We start from the raw sequence: 15,180 nt of genomic DNA on the forward strand, positions 1-15,180 counted from the left end.
CAGGCTGCCAAGACAATGACACGCCAAAGGTGGAAAAGAACCCGACTCGCAAGGTGTGGAAAACGAAGCGTCCCACTCTGGAAGCAGCAGCAGCAGCAGCGGTGCAGAGCGAATGTGAGGTTGCGGCAACAAGATGCCGGGCGGTGTTGAGCCGCAGTGCCGCCCACCACCCTGCGGCCCTGCGCTGCCTGCCTCATGGGTGTGGCCTGGGCGCTTTCCCAGTTAGTGCAAGTCTCTGGCTGAAGATGGGACAAATTTGCGGGTAGACTTTGGTTCCTGGCTGAAGTCGAGGCGGGCAAGGGTGTGTGGTTGTCTGTCATTCAAGTCAAAGTAGTGGAAAGGTGGGATCGAGGTTTGGTGTTACCGCGTTGATGGGGAGCACTACGGATACGTACAACTCGATTGACTAAGTTAGCGTGACATGGTACAGGAACGTACTTCGTAGGGGAGGGGGCTAAAATCTCCGCAAAGCCAAGGCAGGCCCTGTCACGTCCCAGCTCCGCGTTTCGCCAGGCCCCTGTTCTGAGACACCGCACCAACGCCTCAGCTTGGCCAAACACGGGGACCCAGGCAAGCCCAGCCAGCCAGCCAGTCAGGCGAACGCACAGCTGAAGACGCCCTGCTGCGAGTGTGCAAGATTGGCTGCTTCAGTGCTTCTTTTGCTGCTGTCGCTGATGTTGTTCCCGCTGCTGCAGAACAAGACTCGCGCAAGATGCAACATCGACCCGGACCACCACCACCATCTCCACCTCCGTCACAGTGCACGACATCCCTCCATTCCTCCATGCCTCACCCATGAATTGATTAGTTATCCCTTCTTTTCCCCCGACCTGTCGAGGCCCATCCATGATTGGACGAGCGATCCCGTTTTTCCCGCCCCGGCTGCGACGGCGCTGTAGTCCGCTCTGTGTCGTCTATTCTTGCTTTGGATGAAAGGTCACCATGGCCCGTCCGCAACTTCGCAACGAAGATCAAACAGCCCAAACGTTTCTGATGGCTGGATGACATGCCCAGTGGCTGGCCCCGGTGGCTGTCGACATTACCCAGAAGCGGTGCGGACGGCGACTTTCTTGCCCAATTTTTTCACTGTTAGCCTGTTCCCCTTGACGTTGACTTGACATGACAGCGCAAGCGAGGCCCAGGAGAGAAACGCCGAACACAGTGAGAGACTCAGAGAGAGACAGAGAGCCCAACCTGGAAGTGCCAATCTCGCGTCCTACTCTACCTTGTCTACATCACGCCGCTGCTATTGCTGCAAGTTCCAGCAACACCAAACACGGTCCATTGCAGACAAGCGCCCTTTCCCCCCCATCGATGGTTGACGGTCTGTGATCTCCCATCATTCTGGTAATCCGATTTTCGTGCCCGAAGCGGATCGTCTTGGCACTCGTCTCTTCTTACCTTCAGCGAAAGCACGCCGAGCGTCGCCCCTCGCGTAGTCTACTCTCTCTTCCTCTTTCTCTCCGTACCTCTCAATTCTTATCGTTTTGTTTGGTCATTCACTTCTCACTTCCCAATCTCAACACCAAACAAACATCCTGTCGCTGGGGTTGACTTGTTGCGTGTCGTTACTTTCATTCTCTTCCCTAATTAGCACCTGGCGTGCGAGGACTTCTTTCACATAGTTACATTTTTGTTGTTGTCGTACTCTTCTTATTCTCTCTGCTTTCTTTCAAACCAACTTAATCATGTCCGAAAAGATCTACCGAGAAGTGCCGCACGAGGAGGAGGAGGTCGAGAGCCTGGCCGGGAGCCTCAACACGGAGAACACGGAAAACACGGACCGGCCGGCGTCGACATCGAGATGGAGGCGGATGAGGGTCGGCGATGAGATGCCGTGCAAAGAGAAGGCGCGTCTGCTTGTCGCGAGGTACTGGCCGTGGGCTGTTCACGGCCTGTTGCTGACGACGTCGATTACGTTCTTTGCGCTGGCGTTCTGCCTGCGTTTCGGCAACAAGATCGACGACCAATACTTTGTCAAGAAGTACTCTTCATACTGTATGTCTTCTTCGTCATTAAGACATGTTTGATTGAGGAGGAAGCTGACCCGAAAACACAGCCCCCGCGGCGGAAGTGGTCAAGTACCACAGCGAGAGATGGAAGCTGCTCCCCATCATGGACTTCTCGCCGTTTGTTGGAGCCGGGTGGGAGGTTGACCGTGCATGGGATCACATCACCAACAATGGTAAGGCTTTCTAATGTAATGGATGCATCGGCAGCTTCGCGATGACTGACTGGACTGCAGTTGGCGACCAGATGATCTCTCACGCAGAGCTCGTCAAGCTCGGCCTCGACCCCAAGTCCATCAAGATCACCAACCCCATCACGGGCGAGGAGGGATACCGCGCCGGCCTTGAGGTCTTCCACCAGCTCCACTGCCTCAACCTCCTCCGCCAGTCGTCGTACCCCGAGTACTACAACAGAACGGAGGTCGGCGGCGACGTCCCTACCGACGCGGAGGACCTTCGCGGCCACATCGGTATGTTCATCAAACCGCGTACAATTCATCATCATCACTTAACTCACGCATCTCTACAGACCACTGCATCGAGGCCATCCGCATGAAACTCATGTGCGAGTCCGACATTGGCGTCTTCACCTTCAAGATGTACCCCGAGCTCCCCGTCGAGGGCCACTGGCCCGACTTCAGCACCCTGCACACCTGCCGCAACTTCGACGACATCCGCAACTGGGCCATGATTCATTCAGTGACGTTTGAGGATGAGGAATAGAGTTTTCGCCCTGCAGCCGGAAAAGGGGAGGCAAGGCAAAACGGCATACGTGCGGCGTGCGAGCGGGAAGGGATCCCCTTGGTGGTTGGATTGGCTTTGGCAGAGAAACAAAAACGTTAAAATACATACAGCACATGAGCAGAGCGCGGCATTGCATACAACTCGAAAAATAAAGCCTCAGCAAAGTTCACACGTCCAGCGCCGTAGGGCGCAGCGCGCGTACACACATGTGAGCGGGAAAGACGGAAGTTTCTTGGCTTCTGTCATACCGCGGTCCATATAAACTCAAGCTTGAGTTTATGCTTTCGGCACGAAAGACCGATGATTTAATCCAATCTGATAATCTCATCTTTCGGGGTCGAGGAGGAATTAGGTTCAGTCAAGGCCCTCAATAAGCTGTACTCCGGGCTTGCCTTCCAATCCACCAGCGCCAGCTGGTACCGACTGGACTCCCATCCAGTACCCGCCCTGATGGTCTAGCGGTATGATTCTCCCTTAGGGTTGTCTTCGATAATCACGTCTGGGAGAGGTCCCAGGTTCGATCCCTGGTTAGGGCCCAATTACTTTTTTGCGCCATCTCGGGTGTTTTCTCGGCTGTCAGTGCAAGTTCGAGGCAGGCTGTTTGGTTTCGTTTTGCCTCACCTGTCAAAAATGCATCTAGAAACACCAGCGAATAACGGGCGGGAGGTGTGTCTGCTGACACGGGCACTTATGCGCGATGCGGGTGCACGACTTAATTGAAGTCCGGTGCCTGTCTCGCCCTGGCCCTCCTCCTTTTTGTCTTTCCTACTTCAATGAACCCTTCCTCCCCCTCGCAAGTCCGCATACTTTTGCAGCATCCTTGCATGGAACGAGGCCAACCCGGGCGCGCCACGACGAGACGAAATACTTCAGGGTTCCATGGGACGGAAGAAAACTCCCGAGGCCGGCATGTATTGCTCGTTTTTGAATCGTTCTTTTGTTCCGCGGAGCTTGCGTTGGCGGATCGCGCATTCCGTGGAACGGGTTCGCGCGGTATGCGAGATAAGCTTCTTTCGTGAATCGTGCTCTCAGGGTTTGGCTAGCATACTTACATTACTACTTACAGCCATCTGCCGCCCGTTGGATCGCGTGGAACAAACGGCCTAATTGTCCGTCGCTGTCATCCCAGTTTCTTTCCATTTCGCAAGCTTTTGACTCGCATCGCCCACGAGAGCGCGCCCGTTCAGCCCAGCCGGGCGGGATTACCGTAAACGCGGGAGACGCTCCTCACGCAGTCCCGGAAAAGGCGCTGCGGTCGGTAAGAAACATTGATTGATAATCGTCAAAACTGTAGATTGACTTTGTTTGTCTATCGACCCCTAACCACGGGGTTTTACTGTATCCAGGGGTATCTCTTCCTCTCTCTCTGTCTATCACTCTGTAATCCACATGAATCCATTACAACAACACAAAACTAGCCGCGCTCGCCGAACTAAATCCAAAACCGCATGTATCATTTCTGTCCGGTGGATGGCGAAGATGCCGGCCTAGACATCCTCGACGTCCTTCTTGGTCACGATGCCGAGCTGCTTGTTCATGATCTCGTCCGGGTCGCCGGCGCCGGCGTCCAGGACCTCGAGGTTGCCCTGGGCGTCCTTGGTGCCGGTGCGGTAGCCCGAGTGGCTGCCGAAGACGTACCAGACGTAGCCGGCGAGCAGGGCGGTGGTGGCGAGGAAGGCGAAGATGGTCCAGTTGCCCATGCTGTACATGGGGGAGTCGGTGCTGGGAAAGAGGAAGGGGGCGGAGATGCCGCCCGTGTTGGCGATCGCGATCATGCCTCCCGTCGCGAGGGCGGTGGCGGTGGAGCCTTGGACGGTTGCGGTGCGGTGCTGTTTATATGTTAGTCTTCTGTGATAATTGGTGCGAGATTCTTCGAGGTGAGAACTTACAGCAACGAAGGGGAGAACGGCGGCGTTGGTGCAGGCGATGATGCACACGGCAAAGTAGCGCACACCCCAGTGCTTCACGATGGCGAGGAGCAGGTATCCGATCGACACGAAGATGAGGGCCCCGATGACGTGGCGGGAGCGCTCCTTGGTCTTGTCGCTGTGCAGGCAGTTGCCGATGATGATGAACATGGCGAAGACGTTGGGCGGGACGGTGAGCAGCTGAGCGTTGTACCCCTTGAAGCCGAGCGAGGAGACGATGGTGGGCGCGAAGTAGCCGAAGGCATTGAGCGAGTTGGTCATGAGGAAGTACATGACGGCGAAGAGCCAGAAGAAGGGGTCGGCGAGGGTGGACTTTGCGACCTTGCTGTCCCAGTGCTTGTCGCTCATGGAGGGCGCGTAGGGGCCGAGGCGCTTGACGGCGAAGGCGCGCTCCTCGGGGGTGAGCCACGCGGCGGTCTGCGGGTAGTCGGGCAGCATGAACCAGACCATGACGCCGACCATGACGGCGGGGATGCCCTCGAGGATGAAGAGCCACTGCCAGCCGGTGAGGCCGCCCTTCTTGTTGAGGAAGGAGATGCCTGTGGCGAGGAGACCGCCGAAGGCGCCGGCGACGGCGACGGAGGAGGCGAAGATGGCCATGCGGGTCGCGCGCTCTTCGGGCTTGTACCAGAAGCAGAGGTACATCATGATACCCGGGAAGAAGCCGGCCTCGGCGAGGCCGAGCATGATGCGGACGGCGAGGAGGCCGCCGTAGGTGGTGCAGGCGGCGGTGCAGATGGTGACGATGCCCCAGGAGACCATGATGCGGGAGATCCACTTGGAGGGGGAGAAGTACTTGAGCATGATGTTGGAGGGGAACTCCATGAGGACGTAGGGGACGAAGAAGAGCGCGACAGCGACGTTGTAGCGGGAGCCGGTGAGGTTGAGCATCGTGACGATGTTGTCTTCGGGGGTGTCGTTGTTGAGTGTGCGGGCGTTACCGAGGTTGACGCGGTCGAGGTAGTCTAGATGGTGTCAGTTGATTGGCCTATGTCTGGGAGACTTTCTGAGAGGTTGATGAACATACTCAAGAGGTAAGTGATGCAAATCCAGGGGAGGATGCGGAGATCCTGCTTCCTGACGATGCGCTTCTCCATCTCCTTGTCGGCGAGGTCAACAGTCTCCAGCCCGGGCACGTCCAGGGACGGCGCCGGGGAGAACATGGCTTTCCAGTCAACCATCTTGGCGGATGATATGGAAGGTGCTGCTTGTCGAAAGTTCGGTGAGGTCTCGGTGAGAGTTGTCGATCTACTTAGAGGATTAGGCCCTGAGAGTTGAGTCAGGGGTTGATCTAAAGTCGACGACCAGTAGACTTTGTCGAACCCGTTTGATGGCGGCTAGTTGTCGAAGTTGTTGATGACTTGCAGTTCATCCAGAAACCATCAACCCGTGGGCAGAGGGAGTCGAGAGGTTGTTATAAGTTGACAATCCCTGACAGTTCCGCGTGGATGGTACGATCCATTCCGACATCCGCCCGCGAAGTTCTCCATAATAGTGCGTATCCCACCCCGCGAGCTATCTGTTTTAGAAACTGCATTTGTACAACCAAAATGTCTTCTCTTCCTTGTGGTGGTGCTCTTTTCCTTATCTCTGTCTCTGCAAGTCATTGACAGAGTTCGGGGGTTCTCTCCGCCGCCTAGAGAATGATGAAGCGCTTGGGCGAAGTCAATTGGTAAATGCCGGCGGGGGAGATAACGCATTCGCCAATCAGATGCCGCGCACTACTCTAGATAAGGCCAAGTCTGGGCAAAAAAAAGTTGTCAGTTCCGGGGACGACCCCGGACTCGGGAGGGAGAACCATTTCCCAGGCCTTAGATTGAGCGCTTGCCCTTACATGTCGATTCTCGGCCTGCGTCCGGTCCTCGGGGAAGCTAACTGAAAATTTGTAAACAAAGAAGGCGAAAGGCGGCAACACACATGCCAGAAATGTGAGAACAGATGCATCTAGAAGCCCTGTCAGATATGCCGCATTTCCGTGGCGGTCAGGCCGAATTAGACGCATGTCAGAGGGCCAATTCCTACTTCTGCGGCTGTCAGCCTGTTGCTTGCCAAGTCTGCAGATGCAAAGACATGAGGATATTATTCAAGACTTCTCCGTGGGTCTCCGGGACAGTGGACTTGGATCGAAAGGGGGGGCCGTTCGTGCATGATGCAGCGCAGCAAGCGGAGTGCAGCATCTCATTGCTTCGGGAGACCACGCTCTTCCTTATCGCCGGATCCATAGAGAAGCTTAGGGTTGTCCCTTGTTAAAGGGCTCCTTTCTTCGGATATTCGTTCCAGCTGCTGTGCCTCTTTCTCGAGCTCTCGATATTACACCCGCGGAGGGAGGCCGCATACAAGAAATCCTATTCGTCTCATCTCGTTGACGTCGGGGTTGCTGACTCGCGCATCAAGGAACCGGCGGTTTGGCGCTCGGTGATGGCTGCTGATAACGGCCTGCTGGCGTGGCGTGGGAGAGGCGGCGTTCTCGCGACGCCTCTTTGGTGGCAATTGCAAGCGGTTCTTGAATCGTTATAGGTATCACTCGCCGGACGATTATTACACGAAGCGATTTGATCAAGATGGGCCCATCTACGCGTACTATGTGCCAACCCCCGTTCCCCGCCACCGGGCTCCATTCACACGTGAGAGCCAGGGTTCACCTAACCCATGATGACATGAGTTCCTTGGTGAGCATGGCACTCAGGTAAGCAAACTTCTATGAGAAGGAATGGATGAAAGGCGACGCATGCGCTGAATTATCGCTTGCAAAAGCGAAAAAGCCCTGGTCTTGCGTCTGCCGAGATGTCTAGGCATCACCGACAGCGCGGGATGTGGCGCCATGGCGTCTCCGTATTTCGGCATGCTGCTGTCTGATCTGGGACTCCGAGGGATATGATGACGATAGAGCTTTACTTTACACTATTGAAGATGAGTTGTAAGACGAATGCGATATCAGAGACCCGAAGAGAGGGCCCCGGGGCAATGGCCCGATGGGCGGCGCGCGAGAGACACATGCGCGCGCCGCCCGCCGGCGGCCTTATTCTAAGTGGCTGCAGCCCTAGGCCCGCTGCCCGGCGGGCATGAGTGGGTCCGCCCTGAGCCGATCGGTAAAGATGCAGCGGAGGATGGAGTTCCAGCTCTTTGCAGGTCTCTCTTTACGGACCAGGCAGCCGTAAGCATCATTCCAGCCGTTGACAACTCGTGTTGAGTTAATTTTCAAGGGAGTTTCCGGAAGTTCGGGAGCCAACTACTGTAATTGTCCTGCACCTTTCAACTTTGATGATCACTGGCGACGTTTGAGATTCATCACTCGTGTCCGAGGCCGCCAAACACAGCCGCAAAGGACGCATCACATCTTACCGACATCGGCCTTCAGCTATTATTGACAAAGCTGTCAGCATCTTTTCTTTCCATCTCTTTGGCTTAACAAGTTCTCTCCTTTCATCTCTTGTCTTCTTTTCCTTTTTGAACTGTTGGGGATCTTCAACAGTTGTTATTTCGCAGCACCTGTTATTTTCTTTATCGTTAGCTTACCTGTCAACTTCCATTTCGCTCCTGCCTTAAATCTTCAAGTCTTATTCTGATTTTGTTGTTTTCTCCGACACTTGCAAATATTGAATTTGTGGGCTCCTTGCACACTGATCAGTGACGCTCATGTTCTTGGAAGTTATCTCCAGTGATGCAAATTCGTTCCATACCAATCCTAACATGCTCTTCATTCTTCTGTTGTCGTCCGATTGATACAGGTGGCCCCTCCTCACTCATCACTCTATTTCCTTCCCAGTAAGACTATCAGAGGCTGTCAATGTCAACAGCCAAGTTCTCTCGTCTCCTGAAAGAAACCTTCAGGCCATCTCCAGAGGAAAGACTGATTCCGAACTCCCTAATCTTGTGTTCGTACGCACTGTCAATATCCCAATCGTACTTGTAAAGTAAGTGACATAAAAGAATCTTGACTTCGTTCGAGGCAAAGAACCTTCCAGGGCAAGCATGCTTCCCATGACCGAAGCCCAGATGTATCGACGAGGTACTGACGAGATGGGCTTTGCTCTCGAGCTTTGGGTCTTCGCGCATGCGCAAGTACCGATACCCGTCGAAAACCTCTGGGTTCTCATAGACTTCAGGATCCACCATGGAACCGAGGTCTGCCATACAGCGGTCACCCTTCTCAAGAACCAGGCCGCTGGGAAGCGTGACGCGCTTTATAGCTGTCCGGTTCATTGTCGCTTTGGGTCGTTAGTATTAGAGAGCTCATTACATGCTGAGAGCTAACTCACCCGAGGTCGTAGGCTTCAGCCTTTGCGCTTCCTTGAGAACGCTATCGAGTAGCTTCATCTGGAAAAGAGCCGTCTTGGTCCAGCCCTCCTTCACCAGCACACTTTCAATCTCTTCGCGTAGATCGTGTACCAGCTGCGGGCGTTGAATGAGCCGGCACATGGTCTCCGTCGCCAGATCTGTCGTGGTGTGCATCGCGACGACAGAGAACCCGAGCTGGGCTCCAACAGGGTCGTAAGAGCTCCCCTTACTTTCTTCCTCAACCCATTGCATTACATCGTTATACACTGGCGCAGGCTTCCCCTTCGTCTCGGCGATTCGTCGTTCATCTCGTCGCTTTTGCAGGATTGGCGTCATTAGTTTTCGAGCATCAGCGACTTGCTTCCTCAGCAGCTGACATTCGGGAATGAAGTAGCATGCGGCATGTCTGAAAAAATGAGGGTATTGTCGCAGTAACTCTCCACAGAGAAAGATGTTGATGCTGTAGGACTTGGAGATGTCGAGCCATTTTTGATTCCGGCAAAGCTCTTCTCCGAGGAAAACACGCGAGGATAAGCGGGCGACTAGTTCCAGTGTGGCATCCTTGATCGGGGTCTCCTGCCATTCTTTTCACATTTAGCTCAAGGATATGGCCTTGATTTCAAGAGCAGACTTACCGTTTGATTTTCCGAGGACGAGATTGGTCGCGAAATTCGCCTCTGCCGCCAGTGGTGAAGTAATCTGGTCTTGTGCAATGTTTGAGACCAGGATTGCTGAACACGGGGGACACGGCTTACTTAGGAGTTTTGTGAGTCTCTTGTTAATGGTTCTATGAAGAAGCTCGTCCGGACGGCCGTCGAACGCGAAGCCTTCGAAGCCGGGCAACGAAGGATGAAAGTTGTCAATGAAAGCCGTCATGAAGCTCAGGCCCGGCTCATTCCGGAAATCATCAATGTACTTGGAGGGAAGCACGACAAGCTCGCCGAGGTCAGTGAACATCCTGTATGGTTTCCCCTGGAAGAGCTTGCGCCCGCTCTCCATGAGCTTTCCGGCGTTGGAGGTGAAATGTTTCTTCGTCTTTTGGCCAAAAAGGTCCAAGACGGGAGGGGGGTTGATGTGGGGGATGTCATCGTGCCGACGTGGTATAAGTTTGAACAGGAGAAGAAGAGGGAGAAGGGTAGCGACGACACATGAACCCAGTAGCAATGGTTCTGTGACGGAGTATTTGGTAGATGGAAGCAGCATTGTCTGATCTAGTTTCTGAAGCGTGAACGATTGGCAAAGCAAAAACCCTGATTGGCAGACAACATTTCGCATGTATTTAAGAAAAGCATCGGCATTCTCGACGGATTCCGAGGTATCAGGAAACATCTAGATGTGAATGGGTATGGCTGGTGCGGGCCTCCGCTTTCGTGCTCCATATTCTGAAAAGGGAAATTTTCCCAACCCGCACTAAGAAAATGGGCAAGGGTTGACGTGGGATGAGGGATGACACTAGATCTCCAGAAGCCAGCGTCTATGAATCACTTACAAGCTTTTCACTGGCCAAGATCCTTCAAGATACTCATACAGCAACGATGCCAGTTTCATACATATTGGCAAGTTCCCGGAGAACCCAGCCGATCCGCGGTGCAACTGTGACGTCTTCAGTCAGGTACCTGAAGCTGATCCTGTAGCATATTCTTACCTCCCCAAACCCACGTGTCGTCGTAGATACTAGCCCACATACGAGCCAGGTCTGCCGCTAGCGACGATTGGTCAGACCTATGGCTCTCAACTTCGTTCAAGAGCTGCCTGACGCTGTCTAAGACCTGTTTCTCTTCGGGTGTGACAGATTCGTTCGTCCGATACGAGCATTCAACAGCATATAACCATTTCGTAACAAGTAGACCTGATCACGTTCAGCACATAGCAGGTTGAAGCGAAATTGCGACAATACCGGCATCCCAGCTTGCTAAGGCGTGTTCTACACTCCACTTGAACGCAGCTGTCTTTCGCATGAGCAGAATACCAGCTCGTATTGGTATGGCGAATCCCTCGAGAGCACAGCTGACAGCCATGGTCATGAAGGGGTCTCGATCTTGTACAGCTTCGAAATAGCGTCTCAAGATGGACAGCATGACCTGACTACTCTCTTTGAACAATAGAGAGCGGTCTAGGGAGTGAAACCTTATGAAAGCCCTCCCGTAAGAAACGCGTAATATGGCGAATGCATTGAAGAGCAGAGGGCTTTCGGCTTCATTCCAAGTACCTTCAGTACCAGTGTGCGCGTCTGCAACTCCTGCGAGCAAGTCTCGGCATCTGGAGAGAGCTGCCGCAATTTGGCTTGCGTCGTGTCTCTCCTTTGAGTTACGAATCGCGCTGTGGCACACTTGTTGCCCTTGAGTAAGGTACCAGATAGCGATGGCAACGCTGTGCATTACCACCGATGCAGCGAACGGCGACCACTCCCAACAGATGTCTGACTTCTTTTCAAGTGGCGTCTGGCCGAAAATGGCGGAAGTCGCCTCGCGAAGACCTAGATGGGATGACAGCGGTTTATTTGCTGCTAGAGTTTCCCAGTCAGAGGCCGTCTTTGCTTCCCACAGGGCATCATCGGCAGGTATTCCAATGTCGGCATCCTCGAGGATAGAAAAGCCTGGAACCATCCCGTACGTAATCACAAGTAAGTTCCCAAGAATCATGCTGCTGCACATCAAGCTTCATTTTGTCAACTCATTGGCACAGGGTTTGGAACATTGACAAAATCCTTACCGTTTTGTTGACTCGTGTTCAACCCAAGTTCGCCAGTCAGATAATTCGTTGGCCGTGGAAACAGGCCGCATTCGTGACATTCTTGACCGGAATTCCTAGTGCGTTTAGCGCAATCTTAGGGATATTTTGGGAGACACGAGAAGCACTTACGGCAGAGAGGAACCCACAACCAACCAGAGCCTGTCGTATCAGCTGCGGCTCTCCACTAAAAGAAGCAAAGAATACGAGTAGCAAGCGGGCTTGAGCCAGCGGAAGTGGCGCGGATGCCGACGTTGGCATATCTCGCGGCTTTGCCCAGTCTTGTAGCAATGCCGAGCAGTTGCGCAGGGTATCAAACTCGACGATGGACAGAATTGACTCAGCTGTCAGATAAAGCGACGCAGCGAGCTTCCTGTCAAGCCTGTGCAATGCACCTATTGCACATATACTCAGTGTCAGGGGGCTTGGAGCCGTCTTGAGGCTAAGCGTTGGGAGGTGTAGAAAAGGAAAGTGAACGTGGAATGATTCGACATAGGAGTTCAGACATTTCTGCAAGCAGGCTGTGTCAGGCATTTGGAAGTCCCCAAGTCGCTCGGGTGTAAGATGTGATCTCAGATCATTGACGCAGTGTGCCCTCATTTCCTCAGTGAATATCATGCTTGGTTTCGCCGTGGCTCTTGTCCTTGATATCCGCGGCAAGCAATGTTCCTTTTTCGGCGTTTGTGGGGGTACGGGAGTCTCTCCCGAAGCAAGCAAAGGCTCGAGGTACGCATCCTCCATATTCATCCCTATCCCAGACTGATCGAAAGTTGGGAGAGCAAAGGAATCAAAAACATCGCCGAGGAAAGGGTCGAAGAAACTAGGTGATAAATCATTGTAAGTATCAAAATTGACATCGTGTATGCCAAAGGAGCCGAAGTCAATCGCTGTGGCATGCGCGGTGGTCGTCTCAATCCCCGATGTTGACGCTGAGTTGTCCGGGACGTTGGTGATCACGACATCGGTCCGTGTTTCTTCGTTGGTGGCGGCAGCCGAATCGCCAATCAACCCATCTTCGTCTGTTCCCTCTAAGGCTGAACTTTGCGTGAGGTCATGGCTGACCGGCTGCCATTGGTCCGCATGGAGAGTTTTCTCATGGCGTGTCACAAGGTCACTAGGTAGTATGAATGAGTATATATGGGATGGGCACATTCATGAGTTCAATTGTAATACCTGCGAGCATACCGACGGCCACAAAACCGGCATATGTGGGGCTTTTCGTGAGTGTCTGCGCCCACAGTCAGTGCTGAAGCAAAAGTGCATCATCAAATTGTCAAGCGAATGAATGACTGACGGCTGCGCTCATGGCGATTTCGATGTTCTCGCCTTTTGAAAGGCTTGAAACAAACGCGGCACTTGTGTACCACGGTGCCTTCTTTAGCGAATGAGAGGACCGACGTTCCAGGCGCTGTCTTGGATGTCATCGCTTCAGATGACAGTCGGTGGCTGGGTGCTGAGTAAGACGAACAGGCAAGAGGAGGATTTCAATGGAAGGCAAAAGAGGATAAGGAAGAGCATCCAATTCCTGTAGTGAGCACCATGTGCAGGTAAACCCGGTTCAACCCCCACAAACAGGATTTAAATTGCCGTGACGGCCCGTGACGGAGATTGACAAGTATCCGAGGGCGACGGCATCGGACTTTTATTTATGGGACCATCGCAGCGATCATGCGGGGTTCCAGGGTAGCTGCAGTCCACTAACTGATGCAGTACGACTGAAAACTAATTTTGGTCCGGCAACTAATACAGCTCCCGACGGGATACTTGCAGATGTTTTATTGGCGAGATCATGTGCAACTTTCATGAGAACTGCACCCGCTCCAATGTTGAGCAACAACCTCCTAGACAATCTTGCAGCGTCTCTTGTCTTCTTTGTAAGGGGCAGGTTGGACGAGCTGTATGCAAATGTGAGACAACCAAATACACCAGAACTCATTACGAACAAACTTACAGCTTTGATGATCTTCTGCTTCGAGCCTTCGCTACCCCATTTCACCGATACTTCTGTTCCAGGCGAAGCATGCTCTTTGAGTACTATGCCGAGAGAAATCATCTCCTTAAACCAGTAGCTGTAGCACCGAGAAACAGCGTATCCGATGGTCTGGCTTCCAACCGACACGGAGCTACCAACAACATTACCGAGCAAGTTGCGAGGCATTTCCATATACTCATACGACTCGGAACGGAATAAAGATGCGAAGACGTCCGCAACGTCGTCCTTGTACCAGACAAGTGTCACCAACTTCCGCGGAGGGTCGGCTTTCAACTTGGCCAGCGCGTCACGCCCGATAAAGTCGTGATCAAGATTCACAAGCCAACCCCAATTCAGATCGAATGGGGTATTGTGGTACAGCACAGGATCGGTCCCGTAGCTACCGCTGGCCTTGGACACGTGTAAGTCAAAGTCGAAGCCAATCGACTTAGCATATCGTCGAAACTCGACAAGTTCCTTGTTGCTCGAGGGCGCGTGGACGGCTGGGATGAAGTCGGCGGCCGGCGTCGCAAACGCTGCTTCAACCTGCGATGGCAAACAGTGTCAGAAAGACATTCGAGAGTTTACGATGAGAAATTAAAGTGATTGCTTACATGGTTCACCATCTTGGTACGAGCACCGAGCTGGCGGAGGTTGTGTGGCTTGCCAGCATCTACGATGGAGCTGTAAATCTTCCGGGCGTCTTTCGCAGGGCCCCAAAGCTCGAACCCGAGTTCGCCCGAGACGCCTTGTCGCAAGCACAGGAACTTCGTGCCGTCTATGGAGAGCTCCTTGTAGTGCATGAAATCAATGTCTTGAACCCCCTCGGCCGTAACCTCATTGAGAAGTTTTGCGCTTCGAGGACCTTGAACTTGGAGGAGGAACCAATCATGGGTGACTAGCTCAAGCGTAGCATCGAACTTCTTCCTTCCGAATCGGAATTGGTACGCCAGCCAAACTGTGCCAGGTCCGCTGGTGAAAATGAAGTCATCCTTGGCGAGCATGAGGACAAGGCCTTCGCCGACGACGCAGCCGTTGTCCTGGCAGAAGATGGCATGTTTCGCCTGTCCCGGCTTGAAGTTGGGCCACCGGTTGGTAGAGATGAATTCGAAAAAGGCCTGGGCCTCTGGGCCTTTGACGCGGGCTTTCAGCAACGGCGACCAATCTCCGATGTAGCAGTCCGTTTTCCAGGAGACGCTCTCGTCGATCCAGCCTGAGTATTCATAGGCTTCGAAGGTAGGACCGAAGCGGGACCAGGTGTTGACAGTAGGGTCGATGGGCACGGCTGGTGCTAGTGGAACGTGATGCTTCGCATGCCCATCGTCAAACCAGCGTTGATCTGCGCTCTCGTTTGGGACTTGGGAGGTTAAATGAGACATGTTGAAAGAGGGGCAAAACGTTAACTACTTGCTAGTCGAACTTGAACAGATAATAGGAAGGACATACATCGATCATATGTATCCATAATCCTTTCCCGGACTCTTGCCTAAGACTATTTCCATATGACATCACGACTGCA

At 53.4% G+C, this 15,180-nt stretch overlaps 5 protein-coding genes across 5 annotated transcripts; 1 reads left to right on the forward strand and 4 right to left on the reverse strand.

Moving 5' to 3' along the window:
- Window positions 1-1,688: 1,688 nt before the first annotated feature.
- Window positions 1,689-2,732, forward strand: cctO-4 (Cyclochlorotine biosynthesis protein O; the record flags this gene model as incomplete). Its single annotated transcript, XM_037316869.1, has 4 exons — window positions 1,689-1,998; window positions 2,060-2,185; window positions 2,246-2,479; window positions 2,539-2,732. 4 exons carry the CDS (start codon window positions 1,689-1,691, stop codon window positions 2,730-2,732), a joined length of 864 nt encoding a protein of 287 aa, XP_037184420.1.
- Window positions 2,733-4,240: 1,508 nt separating this feature from the next.
- Window positions 4,241-5,862, reverse strand: prlL-7 (MFS transporter prlL; the record flags this gene model as incomplete). The annotated part of the gene is made up of 3 exons (XM_037316870.1): window positions 4,241-4,582; window positions 4,643-5,646; window positions 5,709-5,862. 3 exons carry the CDS (start codon window positions 5,860-5,862, stop codon window positions 4,241-4,243), a joined length of 1,500 nt encoding a protein of 499 aa, XP_037185364.1.
- A 2,593-nt stretch (window positions 5,863-8,455) lies between these two features.
- eqxH-0 (Cytochrome P450 monooxygenase eqxH) lies at window positions 8,456-10,162 on the reverse strand (the record flags this gene model as incomplete). The annotated part of the gene is made up of 3 exons (XM_037316871.1): window positions 8,456-8,889; window positions 8,941-9,543; window positions 9,595-10,162. 3 exons carry the CDS (start codon window positions 10,160-10,162, stop codon window positions 8,456-8,458), a joined length of 1,605 nt encoding a protein of 534 aa, XP_037185363.1.
- Window positions 10,163-10,481: 319 nt separating this feature from the next.
- CGCA056_v001612 (uncharacterized protein) lies at window positions 10,482-11,950 on the reverse strand (the record flags this gene model as incomplete). The annotated part of the gene is made up of 5 exons (XM_037316872.1): window positions 10,482-10,552; window positions 10,605-10,808; window positions 10,857-11,617; window positions 11,672-11,766; window positions 11,822-11,950. 5 exons carry the CDS (start codon window positions 11,948-11,950, stop codon window positions 10,482-10,484), a joined length of 1,260 nt encoding a protein of 419 aa, XP_037185366.1.
- A 1,580-nt stretch (window positions 11,951-13,530) lies between these two features.
- gcvT (Aminomethyltransferase) lies at window positions 13,531-15,040 on the reverse strand (the record flags this gene model as incomplete). The annotated part of the gene is made up of 3 exons (XM_037316873.1): window positions 13,531-13,584; window positions 13,641-14,207; window positions 14,276-15,040. 3 exons carry the CDS (start codon window positions 15,038-15,040, stop codon window positions 13,531-13,533), a joined length of 1,386 nt encoding a protein of 461 aa, XP_037185365.1.
- Between the last annotated feature and the right edge of the window lie 140 nt (window positions 15,041-15,180).

The sequence above is a fragment of the Colletotrichum aenigma genome (genome assembly GCF_013390185.1).
Source record: "Colletotrichum aenigma strain Cg56 chromosome Unknown KSG_Cg56_contig01, whole genome shotgun sequence".
Lineage (NCBI taxonomy): Eukaryota > Fungi > Ascomycota > Sordariomycetes > Glomerellales > Glomerellaceae > Colletotrichum > Colletotrichum aenigma.